We start from the raw sequence: 17531 nt of genomic DNA, 5'->3' as shown, positions 1-17531 counted from the left end.
ATACTCCAGCACTCTTTGAGGCAGTGAATTCCACTGCCGAGAAGCCCTGACAGTCAGAAAGTTCTTCCTAATGTTTAGGTGGGATTGGGGAATCCCTAGAGTGCTTTATCCCGTAGGGCTCAGAGCGGGTTACAGCAAACATGCCTTCACCACAAACCTAGGGTTGCCAAGTGCCCACCCACAGCACACAAACCTCTACCACCAGAAGGAGCAGAGCTGGGGAGAAAATGCTATTGCTGACATTGTGACATAACAGTCCACTCCTCAATGCTCAAGGAATTGATCCAATCTCTTTGGTTCTTGCCATAGGGATTGGAGAATTCTTAGAGTGTCATGGAAGGTAGTGACACCCCCCACCCCCCCACCCCACCCCGCCCCCGGATCCATCTCCCAACAGCTACCAGGAACCAAGAGCCCTTTGGGGATTGGGCGGTATAGAAATCCCATAAATAAATAAATAAAATAAATAAAAGGGATAAACCTGACAACCTTATACAAATCACTTTAGAATCTTGGCTTCAAAAACAATTTGTCGTACTGTTACAGGATGGTAACGGGTTCAAAATATTTAAGCCAAAAAGCTTAAGCCGACAAAGGAATAAAATTAGAGAAATATTTTATTCACGCCAACAAACGGGCAAAACAGCATCAGGGGAGGCACGTTGAAATGGCTGCTGTCTCTTACTTTTATAGGTTACATCAGAATAGTAGTAAAAAGAATACACCCCAAAGTTCATCATTATCATTTGAAAGGGTGGGGATGGGGCAAACTAGTGCCCTTATTGGAAGATGTCAGTATTCTGCCTTTGACATCTTATGAACTTAGGCCCAACTTCCCTTTATCAGTTATTGTTTTCTACTGTCCTACTTTTCTAGACAAAGAGCCTAAACATTTAGCCATGTTCTTGCTTTGTATTAGAAAAGAGCAGACTCAAGGTGCCGGGCTGGGGCAAGAAGACCTCGAAAACAACTTACCGGTAGTTCATAATCTCATACATTCCTATGCAGAATTGAGAACAAAGGGTATTTCATCCAGGCTTTTTGCTGATCTGGCTAGTAACAAAAGCCAGAAAGCAAAAGGCCTACTTTGGTTCATCTTTAATTAATCATAATTAAAGCATAAAATCATAAAGGCAATGCAATTATAGAAAATATCAGTATGGAAACATAAAAGATTTTTCAATACTTGTTCTGCGCCTACAATACGCTTGGGGGGGGGGGGGATAGAAGGCTGATGTTCAAAGAAAATAAATATTATGCTTATGAAATTAGTCCCATGTCTCTTTGGATCCAGGACTCAGGGTTTTGTTTTGGCAATCAGAACAAAAACCATCTTTAAAAAACTTTTTTTCACTGTACAACCTACCTCCATCGCAAGTAGCTGAACACGGAGTGAAACCAACATACTCCCAGTCACCGACGACGTCGGCTTCTTCAGAGTGTGAAAATCCCAGGCTGGGAGGTGCAGGGTCCCCGTCGCATAACTCCAGATGGCAGCTGCGCTCAGTCGGTGGTTTGGGCTCCTCACACTCTTCATCAGGCAGCTCCACCTCAGTCTGAGTAAATGCGAGATAAATACGGCACTTCACTTCACGTACCTGAACACCGGGACCACAAGAAGCACTGCAAGGGGACCACGGCTCAGGGACAAACCTGCAATTAAACCATAGCACAAGGTTCTTGAGGAAATTCTGCACACGGTCCTCTCCTCAGCATAATTTTTTACAAAGGCTTTCTGTTTATCAAGTGGAAACTTTGAACCGGCTCACATTTGTAGCACCTGTGAGACAGCAATGTAGGCCCTAAGCAGCCATCATGTGGTGATTCTTCACAAGGACTAGCCAACACATAGGCTACAACCCTGGAATATGCTGCCACAGGAGGTGGTGATGGCCACCAACCTGGATAGCTTTAAAAGGGGCTTGGGCAGATTTATGGAGGAGAAGTCGATCCATGGCTACCAACCTTGATCCTCCTTGATCTGAGGTTGCAAATGCCTTAGCAAAGACCAGGTGCTCAGGAGCAGCAGCAGCAGCAGCAGCAGGCCATTGCTTTCACATCCTGCACATGAGCTCCCAAAGGCACCTGGTGAGCCACTGCGAGTAGCAGAGCACTGGACTAGATGGACTCTGGTCTGATCCAGCAGGCTCATTCTTATGTTCTCATGAAAGTTTGCAGCAGCTTCCCAGACTACTGCTAATAGGAAGAAGAGCTGTTTTTTATATCCCACCTTTCCCTTCCTTTAAGGAGTCTCAAAGTGGCTCACGAACTCCTTCCCTTCCTCTCCCTGCAACGGATACCTTGTGAGGTAGGTGGAGATGAGAAAGTTTGGAAAGAACTGTGACCAGCCCAAGGTCAGCCAACAGGTTTTAGAGAAGGGGAAACAAACCTGTTCATCAGAGCAGATTCCACTACATCATGCATCATGTTCCATTAAGACCCCTGTCCTTCCCAGGTGCCAATCTCAAATCTTCAGGAATGTCGCAACCTGAATCTGGCAACCCTACTGGGTACACTGATGCCAGCCCTGGGTGGGAATGTCAATGTGCTGTGGTCCCTCCCAACCGTTTGTGATTGACCTTGCCCAGTAGTAGCCATGTTGTAGTTAAGCTTGCTACCATTCCTCAAAATTTGCGAAGCGTCCACAGGTTTAGTGACATTAGGGGCACCTACACAACACCATACTTGGCTCTAAAAGTTCATTAAGATGGCCCTCGGTCAATGAGGACACGCAAACATGGAAGCTTAAGTTCAAATCCTGTGGATGGATCAGGCAGCAGCCACGAGCCAGCGTGGTGTGGTGGTTAAGAGCAGGTGCACACTCTAACCTGTTTGTTTGTTTGTTTGTTTGTTTGTTTGATTTACTGCTCTGCTGCATGAGCTGTGGAGGCTTATCTGGTTAACCAGATTAGCTTGTGCACTGCAACACCTGCCAGGTGGGCGACCTTGGGCTAGTCACAGTTCTTCGGAGCTCTCTCAGCCCTACCCACCTCACAGGGTGTTTGTTGTGGGGGAGGGGGAGGGAAAGGAGATTGTAAGCCCCTTTGAGACTCCTTACAGGACAGGAAGGGGGGATATAAATCCAAACTCTTCTTATTCTTCTTAAGCCCCTCTTAACTAGTTGAGATGTAACATTTGACACTTCTTTATTTCCTGCTATGGAAGGATTCTTAAGAGGACTTGACAAAAGTTTTGATTTTGGTGTGTGTGTTTTTAAAGAGTGGTTTACTCACTGTAGGCAGAAAGACATTCCAAATATGTACATAATTGTTAGGTTTAGATAAATGGGAATGCTCGTTGCAACATGACCCAATCCATCATTTCTTTCAATAGAATGTTCCGGAGGTTCTTTTGAATGGGCAGAAGTTGCTAAGCAACAGCCCTGGCTGGCTCCAGAGCGGACCAAGAGCCACAGGATGACGGAGTTTCTTGAATGGAACCCTGGACATTAGCTTTTGCTCTGAAAGGAATCCATGGGCGATTGGGTGGGCAGAAAAGAGGGACAGAGACCAACAGAAAGACACCCGGGGCCAAGGCATTGGAGAAGAGAAGGGTCCGCTCTTCCTTTCCTAATCAGAAATGCCCTGCCTAGCAGTTTTAAACCCCAGTAAGGGAGAAAAGAAAGGTGACTTTCTCATAGGTTTGAACTATAGGGGTTAATTTTCTGCTAAGCATTTCTCCCCTGCTCTAATCAAGCTGATTACAATGCCTGAGTTCCCTCTTCACAAGCCCTGCCCCCATCTTCTGAGCGGGATGTAAGAGCTCAAGATGACCACAAGCTTTCAAGAGTCATGGCTCCCTTTGTCAGTTAGTAAGGGAGACCCCTTACTAACTGACAAAGGGAGCGTTGACTCTTGAAAACTTGTGGTCATCTTTAAGGTGGAAATTGTGGTCATCTTCAAGGTGCTACTGGACTTGAATTCTTGCTGTTTTGCTGCAGTTTGACAGGGCTACCCACCAGAAACAATCTCCTTTTAATTTTGCCTTCAAGCAATACGTTTTGGCTTCAAGCAATATGCAGCGATATGTTCCACCCGAGTCTCTATTTGCACGGCCAACCCAGAGTCGGCATTCCATGGCTCTGCTTGAAGTGAGGCAGGCTGGTCTTCCAGCCCAGATGTCGGCTCATTCCACACATGCAGAATATTGCACTTTCAAACTGCTTTCAATGCTCTTTGAAGCTGTGCGGAATGGCAAAATCCACTTGCAAACAGTTGTGAAAGTGGTTTGAAAACGCATTATTTTGCGTGTGCGGAAGGGCACTGCACAGCATAAGGCAGGAGCTCCGTGGATTGAGCACCCAGTTCCCAATCAGGGCTACTGAGGGAAGGAGGGCACTGCAGAGAATTCAAGCTGAGGAACTTGAATGACGGTCCAGATCAGAGATCTGCAACCTGCGACTCTCCAGATGTTCATGGACTACAAATCCCATCAGGCCATGCTGGCAGGGGCTGATAGGAATTGTAGTCCATGAACATCTGGAGAGCCGCAGGTTGCAGACCCCTGATCTAGATCATCCTGACCCAGGGAATCATGTGAGACCCAAGCTCTTGACATAAAGCTCCCAGATCAACTGAATGCTCTCACTCCGAGAAATGTGTTGCCCAGACTGGTCATCCCGCACTAGCTCACCCCATTCTCACCTCCAATTTCTGCCTGTCCAAATCAGCCCCACAGTTTCAGCACCAGGCACCCAATCCAACAGGAATGAACTGCCCCAGGGAACCCTGGGAAAAAGGGCATATGGGAGGTTTTGAACTGCTTATCTATCTATCTATCTATCTATCTATCTATCTATCTATCTATCTATCTATCTATCTATCTATCTATCTATCTATCTATCTATCTATCTATCTATCTATCTATCTATCTATCTATCTATCTATCTATCTATCTATCTATCTATCTATCTATCTATCTATCTATCTATCTATCTATCTATCTATCCCTACAACTTATAGGCGCCGCCTCTATCCGAAGGCTCAAGGAAGCTGACTCACAATCTGGCTGTTCTAACGTAACAGCAAATCAACATAACTTAAAAACTTAAACCCCTTAAAACCTATGCAGCATAAATTAAAACAACAAAAGTTTTTAAAACAAAAGTTGTTTAAAGCAGGCGCCCGAACTAAGGCCAAAAGGAGGGAGGGAATAGGCAGGGCCCGCGATGGCATCAGTGGATCAGGCCCAACCAGAATAGAAAAGATGGAAACAGGCAGCCTCAGATTCGGTGGGGGGCAGTAGGGCCACGGCCGGCCCCTCCAAAAACCCGGTGGAATAGCTCCATCTTACAGGCCCTGCGGAACTCACTAAGGTCCCACAGGGCCCGGACAGCTTGAGGTGCAGACAGAAGGAAACACAAAAGGAAGGGGGAAAATGTCCCCGATAAGAAGACTTCCTAAAAACCACTGCTTATCTAAAACCAAGAATAATATTCTCTTAGCTTCTTGTTGTGAAGGCCTGTATCTCAGTGCCTCAACCAACGCAAACATCTGACGAACATAAGGGGGGAAATATTTTGTTAAAAGTGTTGACAGCAGTACACCAGCAGTTCAGTATTCACTCCATATACAGGCCGGCTGGATGCATAAGAGGATCCAAAAATAATGTAGAATGAATTCTTTTGAAGCTATGCATTTCTGTTTGAAAGTCTGAACCGCAGGACAAATTCATTTACAAAGACAAGCCTGAAAATTCTAAGCATTTTTTCCCTTGACTTATAGCAGGTCTATATTGTCATTGAGGTTTTCCTGTTGCATACTAATGTCTGGGATTTTACAGAAACACAACTGCAAGTGTTTGTGTTTTTAATAATTTGAAATATTTTTTTTTTTAAAAACCAGGCTTGCCATAGGCTAGACTAAAACACGAGATTCTCCAGTTGGCTACTGACACAGAATTCAAAACTTTCCTTCAAAGCTTATAACTTTTGCACAGTCTACCTGAAATCATGGGGTGCACCCACACAACATCAGATATTGTACATACATTTTTGCCATAGCGATTATTTGAAACTCAATTTTTTCCCCATGTAGACAAGCCAATCCACTGCAAACTATCGCTCAAGCAGCAGCAACCAACTCACAAGGGATGTCACCATGACCTTGGATTCATGCTGGATTCCAACAGCCATTCCATAGTGGATGCTGAAACCACGACCCTACTAGTTTCCACCACTCATAACGAGAGCACCTTTCCTTTCTCCCTCCAGTGACACACAGAGTGGGGAGGCTGGGATCAGAGTTGCCAAACCCCAAGAGGATGACCCAAAATGTAGTCTAGTGTACTTACCAGAAGTGACAAAGGGTAGTTCTCAGAGCTGCTAGAAACACTATGATAAAACCATAGAGTTTTGGTGATTCTTAGAACTACCCTATATCAGTTCCATCGAGAATGTCTGGCAAGTATGTGAGAATGCATTTTTAAAAAATTCTCTTGCAATGCTGCACCTCCCCTGCCAACCTTAGTTGGTAACCCTAGCTGGGATATTTCCTGTGCCCCAATCCATGAGCCTCCACGCTCTGGAAGTCGCCTCCGAGCAGTCCCGTGACAAGACCGACGGCCGAGACTATCCTTGACGCTGTCAGGCCGCCAGTTCCTAAAGCTGGTTCGTTTCTCCGTGCTATTATTAAACAGAAACATAGCAGAGATCTCTATTTCTTTAAGCTTATTAAAAGAAAAAAGGATGTGGAATCTTTTTTTGGAAGGCTTATTGAAAATCCCCCTGTAAGTAAAGAAGGCTCTAGAGAGAACCGTTTACAATAATGATGGGTATCAACTATCATCACATTCCACCAGTAAAAACCAGAAAGGTCAAACTTCCATTTTTCTTGGCTTAGCTCTGCAAACTGACTTGCACACTCTCTTTCTCTGGTTTTTGAATGTACCGCCTGTTATGTAAAGCCAGGTCCCTCTGGGGCGGGGATATTTACCTCCACTGTGTTGGCTTAGGGCAAATCTTCATTTAAGGGTTTTAGGAAAACTATTTCCCATGTTCATTATCAACTAAAACTTAAGACGAGAGGCCCAAAAGAAGACTGTTATGGAAACGACAAACTGTTAAGTGCTGTTAAGCCACTTCCAACTCTTGGCGACCCTATGAACTAGGAGCTGAGACTTTAATGTTGCAGTTTCCACTTTTTAAAAAAACCCCGAAAGAGATAAGCAAATTTAAGGCTGTGACAATTTATAAGGGGAAGCTGCAAAATTCTAGAAGGGTCACTCACAGGCTGCATGAAAAATTGCAAAAAGGAAAGATACACACGCACTGAAGAAGGAAGACAACGAATGAGACAGTTCTATTCTCTGAGGAAACTTGTTATGTACAACAAATGTTATGGTTCAAATACCATGCCTTTGGCCCAGTCCTGGACTTCAAATAATTTAACAACCAGTTCTGGTGGAGGGAATTCAAATAAATCACAGCACTAGAATCAACTAGGCCCACAATTGCGATGAGGGCAGGGTGCGTGGTAATAGCTCCTGAGGCAGGGAGCATGCCTCACCACCCTGGAGCATACTCCCTGTATATTAGGCAGCTCGCGGTTGCTCTGGTCTTTTCGGCCCCTGGAAGCAAACTGACCCACCCACCCTCCCTGAAGTAAGGGTTGGGGTTTGTTTCTTTTTATTGTCACAGCCCTGGGCGGTTTGGGCAGAGAAGCGCATTCTTGTGGGGGGGGGGCGAGCTTGTGTGCCGGACCTCCCCGCGTATGGAGGCCTCCATAAGAGGCTTGGGGTAGGGCGGGCTCAAGGCGCATGCCGCGGAGGCCTCTGCAGGTGAGCCCGACACCCTAGCAGTTTGGGGGCCACAAGGACTGGTGGACTCCCCCTGGCCCAGCACCTCTCTGTCCTCCTCAATAAGTATTGGGGTTGTCGCCGGGGGCAGCCATGGGGGCTGACCAGCTCCTAACGATGCGCTCCTCTTCCTCGCCCAGCTTCTGTATAATAAAAATAAAGGGCTGTGGCCCAATTTAATCCAAGCCGTGTTCTGTGATGATTACAAAGCATCTGCATATCTGGCCACAATTTAACAACTGGTTGTTTACAAGCACCATTTTAACAGCCTGCCGAAGTGGTGCAAACCTGCTGAATCCCACCACTGCTTTGACCTCCAAAATGTGCTTGTTGTTCTTACAATTTAATGAGGAAACATTCCCAAGTTTCTAACCCATGAATGCAGAAAGAGCACTGCTGGATCAGGCCAAGGGCAGAGCGCTCACGGGGACATGTGGGGTCACATGGCCCTGTGTGCACCCCAGCTGGTCACATGGGGGGCGGAGAATCGCTCCCACACCTCTCCTCTTGGCCGCATCCCGCCAGGTTGCTCCTACAGCCGGTGGAGCCTCCAGAGCAGGTGTTGCCCCGAGCGTCATTTCCTGGGCGTCATTTCCCCCCCACTCACGCCTCTGGATGAGACTAAAGGTCCATTTGGTCCAGCATTCTGACTCTAACAATGGCCAATTCACAGCTTGTAGAAGTCTTGCAAGCAGGGAAGGAAGGCAGCAGCCCCCCCCCCCCCTTAATTGTTCCCTGGAGGAGTACGATGCCCTGCCTCATTTATCTAATGTGACTCGCAGCAGGTGGTTGACCGTGAATCTGACTTTGATTCCATTTTTTTCTAAAGCCATCTAAAGAATTGCCTGGTGCAGAAAGACTCAGAGATAGGGAGAAAGGCAATGCCTGACCTAATGGAAATATCCACACGATCATAAAAGTTGCTCTGGTACAATTCTTTGCAAAGATTAGTTCTTATTAAAGGATTCATGCACAAATACCATCAGGAGGATAAGTATTCACAGAGCAGGGAAACCTTTGATGGCACTTTTGAAATGTATAACTTAAATATTTTTTTGGCACCGAGTGCTTTTGCATCACTCGGGAGAGCCGCTTCGAAGAACCTGAGAAGAGAGCTGCGAAGACAGACCTGGCTCAATGAAATGCAAATGCCAGATGGCTTGGCAGGGGACAGCAGGGTCTTTACGAACCGAACCGTCAGGAAAATGCATCAGCAACCTCTTCTCCATATTAAGCAGAGCACGAAAGAGAGAGAGGGTGAACTTACGTGGGTTCTTCTGAGAGGGTCCTCGACTCCTCCATTTCATGTGCTTGCTTAGACCAGGGGACCTTTGCTTCAACAGGGTTTTTCTCTGAAAGAGACAAACAGGTGAGCCTTGAATGAGACCACATGATTTGTCAGGGGCTCTGAAACTCAGCGTGGTGTAATGGCTAAAAGCGGTGGAATCTAATCTGGAGAACTGAGTTTGATTCCCCACTCCCCCACATGAAGCCAGCCAGGTGACAATGGGCCAGTCCCAATTGTCTCAGAAGAACTTTCTCAGCCCACACGGAGGCGGGCAACGGCAGACCATCTCCTGCCTTGACAACTCTGCCGGGTCACGAGAGAGAGAGAGAGAGAGAGAGGGAGAGGGGGAGGGGGAGAGGGGAGAGGGGAGAGAGAGAGGGGGGGGCACCAGAAATCTTGATGGGTTGAGTTGTGGGCCAAGCCCACCTAAATGACCTGGGACACCATGTGCTTAAGCATCTGAGCCATCATCAGACGCAGATAATAACAACAACAATAACAACAACAACAACAACAATAATAATGTGGCTAAGAGAGCTCCGAAAAGCTGTGACTAGCCCAATGTCACCCAGTTGTCATTTGTTGGAATGCACAGGCTAATCTAGTTCTCCAGATAAGCCTCCACAGCTCAAGTGGCAAAGTGGGGAATCAAACTCAGTTCTCCAGACCAGAGTACACGTTCTCTTAACCACCACTGCTCCTTATGTCAGAAGGCAGTGTGATCCTGGTAGGTCAACAAAGTGGCATTTTCTGCCTTCTTCATATGTCTTTCATTAGTTTCATCAGTTTCCCCTCATCCTCTGGCTACAGCCCATAGTTCCTATGAACAGCAAGAGAGATGGAAAACAGTAGCCGTAATGGTGCATTTCGGAATGACCCTGCCCAAGCGGCACTGCGTTTGGAAATCAGCATCATCAATATGAACCAGTGTTTTAAAACTGCTAAGGCCTGCAGGGATTTTGTTTTTGCAAAAAACAATTGTTATGGACATCAGGGCTAACTACCCCCCACCCAGAGGTGGGATCCAGCAGGTTCTCACAGGTTCCCGAGAGTAGGTTACTAATTATTTGTGTGTGCCAAGAGGGGGTTACTAATGGGTGATTTTGCCACGTGATTTGTGCCTTAGTTACGCCCCTCCTCTCAGCAGTAGCACGCAGAACTTGAAGCAGTCTAGCAGGAGGTGCACCGGCGTGCGTGGCAGCCTGCGCCTGCGTGCATTCGTTTCCCGCCCAAGGACTGACGCAGCGGCTGCGTCCTTGCCACAGCCTCGCCCAGGAATGCCCCCCGGAATGCCCGGCCACGACCCCGTCGTGCCCCGCCCAGCCCCATTAGTGCTACGCCACAGTTTGAATCCCACCACCATGGGAACCTGTTACTAAAATTTTTGGATCCCACCACTGCCCCCACCCCATGCTTTTCTCACAATAATGTAAAAATGAATGGCTCTGTCCTTTTGTCCTTCTGGCAGTCTGTGGCATGAAATAAAAATCAAGTACTACTTTACCCCAGAAGGAACAATGGTAACATTCTACGATGGCTTATGTTAAGTGCTGAAATCCAAAGCTATCCGAGCTCTTTCATTAGTAACGTAGCAAAATCACTGTTTGTTCCGTCACTGGAACCATTTACCTTTATAATGTTATGACTTGCCATCAGTTCCCAAACATGCAAGAGCTGGATTTACACCTCGCTTTTCTCTACCACAAAGTGTCTCAAGGTGGCTTACCATTCCTTCCCTTCCCATCCCCACAACAGACACCTTGTGAGGTAGGTGGGGCTGAGAGAACTCTGTGACGGGCCCAAGGTCACCCAACAGGCTTTGTGTGGAGGAGTAAGGAAACAAATGCAGTTCGCCAGATTAGCGTCTGACACTCATGTAGAGTGCGGTTCTCCAGATTAGAGTCCATCTGCTCTCAACCACTACACCACGATGGCTCTGTATGCGAATGGTATATGTGAGGAGCAGGTAAAGCAGTTTGCGGATACATTGCATGGAAGTAGAAGAAGAAGAAGAAGAAGAAGAAGAGTTTGGATTTATATCCCCCCCTTCTCTCCTGCAATGAAATACCCTGTTTCCCTGAATATAAGACATCCCCTGAAAATGAGACGTAGTAGAGGTTTTGCTGAAGTGCGAAATATAAGGCATCCCCTGAAAGTAAGGCATAGCAAAGTTTTTGTTTGGAAGCATGCCCGACGAACAGAACACAGAAAAATAAGACATCCCCTGAAAATAAGACATAGCACATCTTTGGGAGCAAAAATTAATATAAGACACTGTCTTATTTTCGGGGAAACAGGGTAATTATGTGTGAGAGAAAACAAGTGGAAGCTTTTTTTTAAAAAAAGGTGTTGCACATAAAAGTACACATCCACAGATTGGTGCTGCAAGGACATTCCACTTACCTCTGGGCTTGTAACAAGGGACAGACACAATGCACTCTTCCTTGATGTGCAGTTTGAGTTGAGGATTGCAACCTCCCGTGTGCTGCCCATGATGGTCGATACACAGCACCACTCGGTAACGCAAACCGTGGCCACAGGTCACAGTGCACTATGGGAAACAATGCAGCAGTAAAGAGAAAGCGACCCGAAGGTTGCCAGTTTCTTAAAGAATCGTTAGTTGGTTCATCACTGCCCTTTGGCTCATTAAGAAGAAGAAGAAGAGTTTGGATTTATATTCCCCCCCCCCTTTCTAGTGGTGGGATTCAGCAGGTTCGCACCACTTCAGCAGAACCAGTTGTTAAAATGGTGCTTGTAACAACCAATTGTTAAATTATTTGAATCCTGTCACCGGAACCAGTTGTTAAATTATTTGAATCCCACCACTGCCCCTTTCTCTCCTGAAAGGAGACTCAAAGGGGCTTACAATCTCCTTTCCCTCCCCCCCCCCACGCAACAAACATCCTGTGAGGTGGGTGGGGCTGAGAGCTCCAAAGAACTGTGACTAGCCTGTAAGGAGACTCAAGGTGGCTTACAAGCTCCTTTCCCTTCCTCTCCCCACAAGCTCCTTTCCCTTCCTCTCCCCCGCTTGTGAGGTAGGTGGGGGGAGGGGGGCTGAGAGAGTTCAGAGAGAACTGTGACTAGGCCAAGGTCGCCCAACCAGCTTTTTGTGGAGGAGCAGGGAAACAAATCCAGTTCACCATTAGTGACGTAGGAATAGATTTTTAATGGAGTGGGTTCAGTGACTGAGTGACATTCTGGCTGTTCCGTTCCATGCATTGTTTCAAGCAAGCCGGACATGTAATGGGAGGGGTTTGAACCCGTGACACACACACCCCCGCCCTACCTACACTCATATGGAGGAGTGGGGAATCATACCCGGTTTTCCAGATTAGAATCCACCTGCTCTTAACCACTACACTATGCTGGCTTAGTAGAAAGAAAATGGAAAAGAATCGAGCTTTTTAAAAAGGGGTTGAAACTCCTTTCCAACATACCTGAGACCATTCCAAAGCTACCCATTTTGGGCAATCGTACAAGTTGCAAGCCTGCATGACTTTGGGCTTGGGGGCGTACATGCATTTCCACTCTTCCACTTGCAGTATCTCTCCATGCATGGTCTCTTCCACACACACAAAACTTCGCCTCTGAATTCCACCTCCACAAGAAACTGAACACGCAGTCCAAGGGTTGTGTTCCCAGCTGGGGCAGGGAGGAAAAACGCCAACATGCATAAGTCTACCTACTTTTTAGAAGCAAACTATTAAGAAAACAATGGCGTACATTTGTCACCTACTGTTGATAAAATCAGTCACATACACTGTTCAGTGCTAAAACTGCAATGCTGTCTTATGTGAAGATTAAATACCTGTCACTGGTCTCTTTTTCCCTACTGAGGGGACACACACACCTTCCTATTATTTTTGTGATCCAGGTTTGTTTTAAACTAGAAACCTTCCCCTCAGTTACCAGAAGTTCTAAAGGTAACAAGTGTATAGACTGTGGGTTTGCTGTTGTGAGGAAAATATTGTGGCGCTCAAGGAGATTATTGAGATAACTAAGGCAGGATTAATATATAAACAACGAAGATTTGTTTATTTACAGGTTGGTTTAAAGGGAAAAAAATCAGAAGCACAGGTCTACAGGTTGACAAAGGAAAACGTGGCTGGAGCACATAAATTTAAACTAGTTAAGGCTTCAGAGAGAAGTTAGACTTTGTGCTTTCAGGCACAAATTTTGCTAATTAGCCAATAAGTTGAATCTTCTCTCTTTCACAAGATTCCAGCCACACCAGCCTGCCCTTTCCCAAGAGTCGGACTGAGGACATGCAGAATAATGCACTTTCAATCCACTTTCAAAGCACTTTGCAGATGGATTTTACTGTGCGGAATAGCAAAATCCACTTGCAAACAATTGTGAAAGTGGATTCAATGTGCATTATTCTGCATGTACAGAAGCGGCCTTGTTTAATGTATCAACAATCAAAGGGATGGGCAAGCCAACATGACTACGGACACAATGCTTTCATTTTGCAGATTATTTATTTGTTTGTTTGTTTAGATATCTGCACCTTGCTTGTATCCTTTAGTAGATACCCTAAGGCACTTTCAGGCCAATGCATTTTTCCGATAGCTAATTGAGGGATGCACCGAGAAGAAATAGAAATATTTAAATGGGTTTTTAAAGGCTCTAAAAAAAGGAATGCAAGCTAATAATTGCACCCGCAACTGTGGATGAAATCAGCCACAGTATCCCATCCAAGGCCCTTCACCGGGAGTAACTGAGGTATTGTAAAGAAGTCAATCACGGAGCAGATGGAGCAGAAACCTATAAATCCAAAAAGTAAATTTAAATAACTGCTCCCCAAGATCCAGTGGGTAAAGTCAAGAATGCTCTCTGCCTGAAATAATTCAAGCAACTCTCTACCCAAAATAAATGAATCACTTTATACACAAACCAAATGTTGAACCTTAACCGTCCGTCAAGCGTTGACATTTAAACCAAACTTACATGATCAAAACCAGGCAGCAGGAGCAAACAGCTAATGATTTCACCATCACCCCCAACAAACGCACTTCGTTCGGCTGTTATCCTTTCGCTCACTTAACCCAAAGGAGTGATCAAGGCAATAATAGCACACTCAAGGCTGATGAATTTTAAAGCTACTCTCTTGCAAGTGTAGTGGCAGCCGATAGAGGCTAGCAGCTAAGAGAGTTTTCACATACTCTGCACAATCAAACACTGAACTTTAGAGGACACCTATTTACTACAATGAACATATGCCTGCCAGAGAAAGCGGCAGCCCCGTTACATTCTCACGCTCCACAGCATGTACCGCAGGCAACACACAGACCGTATCCTAAGCCATTTTGCAGTGCATTCCCTGACCCTCCTAGGGGCAGCCACGGATGTGGGTGGGCTACTTCATTGCACATCATCAAAACACGAGATAAGTTGTGCAGCGCATTACAGAGCAGGAAATGAAGAACTCAACACAGGGCTCCCATTTTTTCCAGCAGCTTTGCATTTCTTTAAATTTTAAAAAGGAAAGTCCCAAAAGCCCCAGAAGTAACGTGTTGACATTGTTTCTACTGCAGGTTTCTCCTCATTGCTGGCATTGGAGGTAGCAGAACCTCCCCCCCCCCCCCAATCCCATATGGAAAATGGTCAGTGGGTTGGTGAGTTCGACACTTGTATGAGGCTTAGCTGCCACAGTGACCCCTCAACCACCAGCAACTGAATCAGCAACGGAATAGCATTATATCAATTTAATAATATAACAATATGTGTGCCAGGCTCCTTCTTTCTCCTCCTTTACTGGACTTAAAGGTTCTCTAAATTCCCAGCTTCAATATTTTTTTAAAAAGTGAATCTTTTGTGCCCTCCTTTGCAGTGATGCACCTTATATCTCTAATCTGAAAGAGGCTAGAGACTTGCTTTTTAAAAACTAAAGGTGGACATTCAGAGAAGCTGACACATGTACTGCTATGCTGTCATATCAATATAATGACATTCAATTGCTGATTTTAAAAAGACTCTCCCTGGTGATTAAGGAGAAAATAGGAAAGCAAAGTCTTAGGGCACAGGTGTCAAACTTGCGGCCCTCCAGATGTTAATGAACTACAATTCCCATCAGCCCTTGCCAGTATAGCCAATGCTCATGTTGGGAGGGACTGATGGGAATTGTAGTTCATGAACATCTGGAGGGCCGCGAGTTTGACACCCCTGCCTTAAGGGGATTCCAGGGGCCCACCAACCCACTTACAATTTTCAAGCTGAAAGAGTGGGGTCTGCAGCCTCCAATGCAAGGGGAAATCTCTACTGGGAACAGTGGTGCCATGATGAGCCCAGTTAAAGCCTTACTTCCTCTCTTCCCCCCTCTCCCTCCCTGCTCCCACTGACTGGAGAGGGGGAATGATAATAATAATGATCCCAAATTTTCAGGAGCTGAAAAATGTACTCCCCCACCCCAATCCAGTAACACCACTAGCAGAAAGTGCCATCAAATCTCATACAACACATGGTGACCCCTCCATAAAGTTCCCAAGGCAAGAGACATTTGGAGGTGGTTCACCATCTCTGACATGGCGACCCCATAGGGTTTTCAAGGCGAGAGACAAGCAGAAATGGTTTGCCATCACAAATCACCTCTGGTATTCCTTGGAGGTCGCCCATCCACATACTAGCCAGACCTGATCCTGCTTAGCTGCTGAGATCTGATGAGATCAGGCTAGCCTGGAGCTATCCAGGTCGGGGAGGTGAAAATAATGCCCTACCTGAAATCCATATCCCAAATTATTTGGGGGTGCATGCCCTTATAGTTGATGCTGGTGCAGCATGTGTTGGCAAGGTTACTCATGTGAAGTATCTGATGGCTTTCAAAGCACTATAATGTTTTTTAGATCCCGTCAAAATGTAAAGGACGTTCTGCCATCCCACGCAATGACGCAGCCTACAGATTTGCATACACCATAACGAACGCGCTGTAAGTAATGCTAGCTGCGGAAGTGTTTATCGTGTAAATTTTTACAGCTGCTTTTCTTTATCTCATCGCGTTTGGAACACGCTCCCTCTCCCAAACGCCCAGGAGCATTTCCAGGTGGAGCGAGGAGGCTTGTGGCTACTGGGAAAGAGGGAGGGGGCCGTGGGAGGCCAGCAAGGTGGACACTTTCCAGAGGCTGCGGCTGTCAAGGGATCCCTCAACACTCCAACGAGCCTGAACTACATGGAGCTCGTCCAAATTTTTTCAAAGGTGTGCATGTGTGTACGGTGGTGGAGGGACATTTATCTTGGGACTTTTCTGTTTATTTCAAAAGGCTCCTCCATCTGTTAAAGCACTCCAGCTGTGCGTTTACAATCGAGATGCAATGCAACGCTTTCAAGAAACCCTGCTACACACCGGAGCGGCCTGCCTTCCCCTGCCCTGGCTTCCTCATTTGATTAGGGAAAAAGACAACAGTGGGCGTTGCAGAGGCGTTAAGTGGGTTTGTGGATGAGCCTGGTGTTAATGGTTAACTGGTGCTTACGGGATAAAAGCCAAGCCAGCTCAGGCCAAGCACTAGATCTTCATTTCAGCAATGTGTGGACACAGCAAACAGGGAAGCGGTGCATGATCTGCCGAGGCTCATAATTCCACAAAACCACCTAGGCTGCAGTGAGTCAGAGAACAGAACTGCATGTGGATCCAGTGGGGACACATAGAGTTGGAAGAGACCCCAAGGGCCATCAAGTCCAACCCCCTGCAATGCAGGAACACACAATCCAAGCACTCCTGTCGGCCATCCAGCCTCTTTTTAGAAACCTCCAAAGAAGGAGACTCCACCATCTTTCCGGTTCTGGGAACTAGGTGATTTCCAACAACCAATTCCAACAGCCAATCCTAACAGATGATTTCCAACAATACAACACCTCCTCTTTCAGGAAGTATTGTATAATACAGTACTTTTATACAATACAATGCTTTTGTACAATACAATACTTTTCAGACTATTATTCTGCAAACCTGGACTTCTGTTATGGCTAATATCTCACTCTTTCTCTCTTCCTCCTTTCTACCTGCTTGGGTAGAAGCAGGGATGTTGGGGAGGCGCATAACAACCAGTTTAAAAACATTTCTAGGAACTCTAAAGCTTGGATATTATTTTTTTAGCGAGCAAAGCTTAGAGTACTCTAGAACATTATAAAAATATATTTGGTCACCTAAAAAGTGTCACTCAGCTATTGTTCTATGGCAATTTAGTCCTCAGTTAATTCTTATTTAAAATATTTATACCTTGCCTTATCTGTTAAACTCAATTCTTGGTACAACAGCAAAAGAATACAACATAATAGATGCACTCTGTAGAAATGCTGGTTGTGTGTGGCTTAAGTCTGGGTACAGATTCTCTCACTTATTATGGATTTGCATGCAGAAGGATAGCTTTAAAAGGGGCTTGGATAGATTTATGGAGGAGAAGTCGATTTATGGCTACCAATCATGATCCTCTTTGATCTGAGATTGCAAATGCCT

General features: G+C 45.9%; 1 protein-coding gene across 1 annotated transcript in view; it reads right to left on the bottom strand.

The window, feature by feature from the left end:
- Window positions 1-17531, bottom strand: part of ADAMTSL3 (ADAMTS like 3) — a 211202-nt gene that overhangs the window by 57181 nt on the left and 136490 nt on the right. Inside the window, exons 14-17 of the mRNA XM_048481642.1 lie at window positions 12520-12724; window positions 11486-11633; window positions 9062-9146; window positions 1367-1653 (exon numbers count right to left, since the gene is read on the bottom strand). Of these exons, the coding sequence (XP_048337599.1) occupies window positions 1367-1653; window positions 9062-9146; window positions 11486-11633; window positions 12520-12724 (725 nt within the window). The remainder of the gene's footprint in view (window positions 1-1366; window positions 1654-9061; window positions 9147-11485; window positions 11634-12519; window positions 12725-17531) is intronic.

This window comes from Sphaerodactylus townsendi, linkage group LG17, assembly GCF_021028975.2.
Source record: "Sphaerodactylus townsendi isolate TG3544 linkage group LG17, MPM_Stown_v2.3, whole genome shotgun sequence".
Lineage (NCBI taxonomy): Eukaryota > Metazoa > Chordata > Lepidosauria > Squamata > Sphaerodactylidae > Sphaerodactylus > Sphaerodactylus townsendi.
Note: the sequence above shows the minus strand (reverse complement) of the source record. Positions and strands in the feature narration are given on the sequence as shown.